Source organism: Homarus americanus, unplaced genomic scaffold (genome assembly GCF_018991925.1).
Source record: "Homarus americanus isolate GMGI-L3 unplaced genomic scaffold, GMGI_Hamer_2.0 scaffold47464, whole genome shotgun sequence".
In the NCBI taxonomy this organism is placed as follows: Eukaryota; Metazoa; Arthropoda; class Malacostraca; order Decapoda; family Nephropidae; genus Homarus; species Homarus americanus.
In genome coordinates, this window is record NW_024723294.1 from 137,501 (window position 1) to 144,689 (window position 7,189).

The 7,189-nt window shown below is 42.8% G+C and overlaps 1 protein-coding gene across 1 annotated transcript in view; it reads right to left on the reverse strand.

Annotated features, from left to right (window-relative positions):
* LOC121863388 (protein SGT1 homolog) overlaps nucleotides 1-6,229 on the reverse strand; it is a gene marked incomplete at its 3' end in the record, with an annotated part of 7,971 nt that extends 1,742 nt beyond the window's left edge. The window contains exon 1 of the mRNA XM_042362007.1: nucleotides 6,131-6,229. Coding sequence (XP_042217941.1) covers nucleotides 6,131-6,229 — 99 coding nt within the window. The remainder of the gene's footprint in view (nucleotides 1-6,130) is intronic.
* Between the last annotated feature and the right edge of the window lie 960 nt (nucleotides 6,230-7,189).

Consider the following 7,189-nt stretch of genomic DNA (forward strand, 5'->3'; position numbering starts at 1 on the left):
TGGTGTGGAGGACGAGATAAATGATTCGTCTTGGTGTGGAGGACGAGATAAATGATTCGTCTTGGTGTGGAGGATGAGATAAATGATTCGTCTTGGTGTGGAGGACGAGATAAATGATTCGTCGTGGTGTAAGACGAGATAAATGATTCGTCTTGGTGTGGAGGACGAGATAAATGATTCGTCTTGGTGTGGAGGACGAGATAAATGATTCGTCTTGGTGAGGACGAGATAAATGATTCGTCTTGGTGTGGAGGACGAGATAAATGATTCGTCGTGGTGTGGAGGACGAGATAAATGATTCGTCTTGGTGTGGAGGACGAGATAAATGATTCGTCTTGGTGTGGAGGGCGAGATAAATGATTCGCCGTTGTTTAAAGTTAGCAGCAGGACACCTGATTGACTCTGGCGGAAAATTGAGTCAGGCGCAGGAGTATTTTACCTGTTTTATTATAGGTGTACTGGCCAGGTAGGGGCAAGGAGTGTGTGTGTGTGTGTGTGTGTGTGTGTGTGTGTGTGTGTGTGTGTGTGTGTGTGTGTGTGTGTGTGTGTGTGTGTGTGTCAAAGGTACAGGGTGTTTCATTCACTGTATTACTGTCGGAAATTTTTCTTACGTGTAAACAGAATCACATTGTTAATTTTTTTTATTTTCTTTTGATATATAATGTACAATGTTATCCATATACATTATCTGTTTATTGTAATCCTATATGTATATTGTTTATGTACACTTGTTTACTGTAAGATTGGGTTGTTAGATATATCTTAGTGTCACTTTAGGGCGTAGGATATTGATATAAATTACCTTCAGAAATATATACTGCAAGAGGTGAAGTGCTTTTGGCTGTCAGCACCGAATATATTGAATTGGTAAATGGTCGGAGTACATGAGGAAGGAGGAGGAGGAAAGGAAGAATAAAGAGAGAGATGAGAAGACGAGTAAGAGGAAGAGAAGGAAGGGATGAAAGGAAGGGGAGAAAAGGGGAAAAGATGAAAGAGGCTTATTGGTGAAGGGTGTTAACTAGGTGTGGAAGAGAGGGAGAGGGAGTGTTGGAGGATAGAGGGAGTGTTGGAGGATAGAGGGAGTGTTGGAGGATAGAGGGAGGGTGGAGGATAGAGGGAGTGGTGGAGGATAGAGGGAGTGGTGGAGGATAGAGGAGTGTTGGAGGAGAGGGAGTGGTGGAGGATAGAGGAGAAGATATTATTGATTTTTATATCTTGTCGCCATTGTTCTGTTTGCTCTCTTCTCTCTCTCTCTCTTCAACAAGTCTTAACCTCTGTAACCAATAAGGTGAACTCGCTACTCGCCTCAGACTCGGTCAACTCTCCCTCAGGATATACAGTGGAAGAGACAGGAGGAGGAACTTGTTATGTATCTTGTGGGGTCAAGGTTAAGGAGATTTTGGGGTGAAGAAATTGATACGCCATATGTCTGTCTATCTGTCTGTCTGTCTGTCTGTCTGTCTGTCTGTCTGTCTGTCTGTCTGTCTGTCTGTTATTGTTATTATTATATGTCACACCAACGACCTGCCATATCATTGTCCCGTTTAAACACCAAATACATTCCTCGCAGGTGTGAAGCAATAAGTGTCAGGAAGAGAGAAAGTGCATGGTAGAGGCACACCTGCGTGGGCGGTACAGGAAACACCAACGTGTCGCCTGCTGTTAAATGAGTGTGTGTGTGTATGTATGTATGTATGTATGTATGTATGTATGTATGTATGTATGTATGTATGTATGTATGTATGTATGTATGTAAAGATTGAAGGTTGTGAGGACGAATAATGGGAAAAAAAGAGGAATGTCAGAGGATATGGGAGTAAGGAAGAGGATGAAAGGAGAACGGATGAAGGGAGGTGAGAAGAGAAAGGGAGGGACAGAGAGACGAAGAGAAAGGAGAGATAAGGAAGAGAAAGGAGACAGAGAGACGGAAGAAGGGAGGTAAGGAAGAGAAAGGGAGGGACAGAGAGACGAAAGAGAAGGGGAGGTAAGGAAGAGAAAAGGGAGGGACAGAGAGACGAAGAGAAGAGAGATAAGGAAGAGAAAAGGGAGGGACAGAGAGACGAAGAGAAGGGAGGTAAGGAAGAGAAAGGGAGGGACAGAGAGACGAAGAAAGGAGGAGGAAGTAAGGGGGTATAACAAAACAAGGATGAAATAGGGGGAAGAAGGATGGTAGGAAAAGGAAGAGGTGAAGGAAGAGGAAAGGAAAGGAGGGGAGAGGGAAGAAGGGAGAGAATAGGAGGAAATAAGGGCTTAGGGAGGGAAGGACAGGGAAGAGGGGATTAAAACGAAGGTGAGGGGAGGAAGAAGCAGGGAGGGAGGGGGAGAAGGAGGGAGAGAGGGAGGGAGGGAGAGAGAGAGGGAGAGAGGGAGAGAGAGAGAGAGGGAGGGAGAGAGAGAGGGAGGAGGGAGGGAGGGAGAGAGAGAGGGAGAGAGGGGGGCAGGGAGGAGGGGAGAAGGAGGGGAGAGGGAGGGAGGGAGAGGAGGAGAGAGGGAGAGAGGAGGGGAAGGAGAGAGGGAGGGAGGGACGGAGGGGGAGGTAGCAAATAGGGAGAGAGGCAGGAAGGAGTAAAGGAGGGAAGGAGACTGAAACGAAAGAGGAAAGGGGTTAAGAGGAGAGACAATAACTTAGGAAGAGGGACATGAAAAGAAAGTAAATGAGAGAGAGGGAGAGAGATAAAGGAGAACTTGAGGATGAAGGAGGGATAAGAAGGGGGAGATAGAACAAAGGAACAAAGAAGATGACAAACACTCAGGACAGAGAATAGAATAAGAAAGAGAGAAAGACACACATACGGATAATAAAGAGAACTTATGAATGAAGGAGAGAGAGAAAAAAGAGAGAGAGAGAGAACACAACACAAATGACTCGGTAAATAAAGTGAAGATAATGTCAGAAATTATTTTGAGTGAAAGGGAAAATTTTAATTAGTCCTTTAATGACGTCACACATGAGAATAATGTCTTAGAAATACAAAAAAAAACAAAAAAACTTTAAATTATTTCTTGTTGGAGGTGAAATACTTAGATGTTTAGTGAAGGATACAATATTTATTTTCTCTATATTAAGGTGTATATATATTATTTTTTTCTTGAAGTCATAAAGTAATTATTTTAATTAGATGCAAAACGTTTATCAATTACAATTATAATTTCTGAGTAACGTTTAATGGTTCAAAGTAATCATGACCTAACCTAACCAAACCTAACTTAACCTAACCTAACCTAACCTAACCAAAACCAAACCAAAATCTAACCTAACCTAACCCCAGGTAGCGGTAAGGGGTTTAATTAACAGGTAAAATAACGTGGTGGGGGGGGGAGGCTAATGCTCAGGTGAACCCGTGTTGAGTTACCAGAGAGATGTGTGGGTGGGAGAGAGAGAGAGAGAGAGAGAGAGAGAGAGTCACTTCCAGAAACTCACTGCTAATCTTGCTTCACTGAATAGGAAAATAAAAATTCTAAAATCGACTCTCTCTCTCCAGAATTAGTGATTAAGTAAATCTCGTGTGTACAAATTTCCCAGTAAAATAACCAGTCGTTCGTTTTAATACCACACTATAGTTTATATTTTTCTTTACCATGAAAGTGTGCGGTGGGCGAGTGGATATTGCGCTCACCTTCTGTGCTAATGGTCGCTGGTTCGATCCTGGTCCACCTAAATGTTAAATGGATAACTAAGTTTACAGTCCGGGGCCAATGAAAGTTGTTGTGTTTAGGTTAGGTTAGGTCGGGTTTACTGCCAGACGCATCCTTTACCGAATGTTTTAGTTGGCAGTGTACTGTATCCGCACTGCCTCTAACTTTCACCTCGTCTATATTTCTTATTCTCTTTGTGTTTTGTGATTTATTTTTATTATGTTATGTTTTATTATTCTTGTTTATGTCTGTTTCTTATTATTGTTTTCGTCTTTTAAGTATTACCTGTGATATCCTTCCCCTATTTCACCTGTGTTTGTGTTCTTACATGTTTGTATAATACAGTGGTTCTCAACCTTGTTTGCCCCATGCACCCCTTTCACCATATGTCAGAATGTCATTCCCCCCTCCTCTCCAAGATTGTCTGCCTCAAAAAGTGCATTCCAAATAATATGCATATAATACTGAAAATCCTTTATTTTTTCCATATTAGTACATACATTTACAATTTTACATGGATTATTTTATAGTGAGTTTTACAAATTAAATGCCAATTGAAAATGTTGATGGATTTATAAAACTTGAATAAAAGTAAAATAGTTTTTATATTTATAATGAATTACTTAACAGACCAAACTGAAGCATAATGCAATAAACAAAAAGTTCAATAGAATACCAGGATATTGTAAATTTGTAATTAATTTTATTCAGATGAAGATTACAGTCAATGAGAAACCTGTGATTGTTTTTTCGCCAATTCTGGGATACGCGGAGGAGTGCTTGAAAGGGCACAACGCAGGTCATTTTCACCTCTAATCTACTACGTTGCTTCGTTTTAATTTGCAACAGAGTTTAAAAGCCTGACTCACCAAAGATGTCGACACAAACGGAAGCAATGCACGGATAGCTCTTTCTGCCACTTTTGGGTAGGAATCGCACATCAAGGGCCAAAATTCTGTGATTGATTTCTCATCGAACATATCTCTTGCTCCCGAATCAGTTTTCCCCCCCCTGAAAACCTGAATTCCCCCCCTGGAGGTAATTCCCCCCCTGGTTGAGAACCCCTGGTATAATACTTTCATCAGGTCTATCTTCTGGCTCCACTGTTCGCTGTTGAGTCTTGTTCACTTGACCTTTTGCTTTGCTTGAGTATATTTCACCTGTCTACCCCCCTCATCCCCGTCGAGAGAGAGAGAGAGAGTAACCCTGCTCCTCTCTCTCTCTCTCTCATCATCATGAAATCACAAGTCACGCACGTTTTTCTCTCCCGACGACCCTAAATAGTCTTTACCAGTGTGGCGTATCTTATTCTAATTGGTCGTTACTGTATTGCCACTCTGATTGGTCATTGCCAGCATGACATGGTGTTTTGATGGACTACCCGACGGCCAGTGTGACATATCGTCTGCTCTTTATTGGTCATATCCAGAGTGTGACGTATTGCACCCTAATTGGTCATTCTCAGTGTGACGTATCGACCCTGATTGGTTACTCTCAGTGTGACGTGACGGACCTCCCTCATCCTCCATCCCTCCCCCACACACATACATACATACATACATACATACATACACTACCAAGAACACGTACACTTGCTTTACACCCACACCTAATTTGTTGCCAGGTTACAGAGTGTTCGATCGCTCTTGTCTATGTCGTTTAACCCACCTCCTCCTCCTGCCCGTAAGCTATTGAATCACCTGGGTTTATGTCACCTGGGTTTATGTCACCTGGGTTTATGTTACCTGGGTTTATGTCACCTGGTTTATGTCACCTGGGTTTATGTTACCTGGGTTTATGTTACCTGGGTTTATGTTACCTGGGTTTATGTTATTCGGTTTATGTTACCCGGGTTTATGTAACCTGGGTTTATGTTACCTGGGTTTATGTAACCTTGGTTTATGTTACCCGTGTTTGTCACCTGGGTTTATGTTACTTGGGTTTATGTCACCTGGGTTTATGTCACCTGGGTTTATGTTACTGGATTTATGTCACCTGGGTTTATGTTACTGGATTTATTGGTTGGGTTTTATTGGTGGAGTTTTATTACCTGGGTTTATTGGTTAGGTTTTATTGGTTGGGTTTTATTAGCTGGAGTTTATGACCGGGTTTATTGGTTGGGTTTACTTCCTGGTTTGCTGTGGGTTTAGTGTCTGGGTTTACTGTGGGTTTCTTCCTGGTTTATTGTCGGTTTAATGTGTGGATGAGTGTGGTTTACTGGGGGGTTTACGTCTTGGTTTACTCTGAGTTTAGTGCCTGGGTTTAGTGTGGTTTACTGGGGGTTTACTTCTGGTTTACTCTGAGTTTAGTGCCTGGGTTTAGGTGTGGTTTACTGGGGGCTTACTCTGAGTTTAGTGCCGGTTTAGTGTGGTTTACTGTAGCGAGCCTTAAAGGACGATTTTTTGTGATGTTTTATATTATTTGTAAAAGTGAATCCTGTTCTCTCTCTCTCTCTCTCTCTCCTTACGTCACCTGAAGCGGACCTGTGTGTCACTTGATATGGGGGAGGGGGAGGAGAGGGGGAGGGGGCTGGTGGTGACGTCACGGTACTGATGAACCAATCAGCGTAAGGCATTTCATTCATGCGCCCCATACGCGTGGGTTTAGCTGAACAACATTTAATTGCTCTCAGTGTTTCCCGTCCCATATATTCCCCTTATTTCCAAGTGTGTGTGTTTTACTGTATTCATTGTTTGAGTTTGTATTTTAAGTTCATGATGTCTGTCTGTCTGTCTGTCTGTCTGTCTGTCTGTCATGGTATCTGCCTGCCCTGTCTGTCTGTCTGTCGCGGTATCTGTCTGTCTGTCTGTCTGTCGTCTGTCACGGTATCTGTCCGTCTGTCTGTCTGTCTGTCTGTCACGGTATCTGTCTGTCTGTCTGTCTGTCTGTCTGTCGCGGTATCTGTCTGTCTGTCTGTTCGTCTGTCTGTCTGTCGCGGTATTCGTCTGTCTGTCTGTCTGTCTGTCGTCGCGGTATCTGTCTGTTTGTCTGTTCGGTCTGTCTGTCCGTCGCGGTATCTGTCTGTCTGTCTGTCTGTCTGTCGCGGTATTCGTTCGTCTGTCTGTCTGTCCGTCGCGGTATCTGTCTGTCTGTTCGTCTGTTTGTCTGTCTCTTGGCATGGTATCTGTCTGTCCGTCTGTCATGGTATCTGTCTCCGTTCGTCTGTCTGTCCATGGTATTCGTCTGTCTGTCTGTCTGGCATGGTATCTGTCTTCTGTCTGTCTGTTCGTCATGGTATCTGTCTGTCTGTCTGTCTGTCGCGGTATCTGTCTGTCTGTCTGTCTGGCATGGTATTCGTCTTGTCTGTCTGTCTGTCATGGTATCTGTCTGTCTGTCTGTCTGTCATGGTTTCTGTCTGTCTGCCTGTCTGTGTCTATCTTTCTCTCTGTGTCTGTCTGTATAATAATAATAATAATAATAATAATAATAATTAACGGTTTATTGAAAAAGTTCTGCAGCCCGAAGGCTGAAAATTACATTGGACATAAATGACTTATTACATACATTGGTGGTTTAACAAAAGCCTTCATTAGAGAAAGGAACATACAGTGAA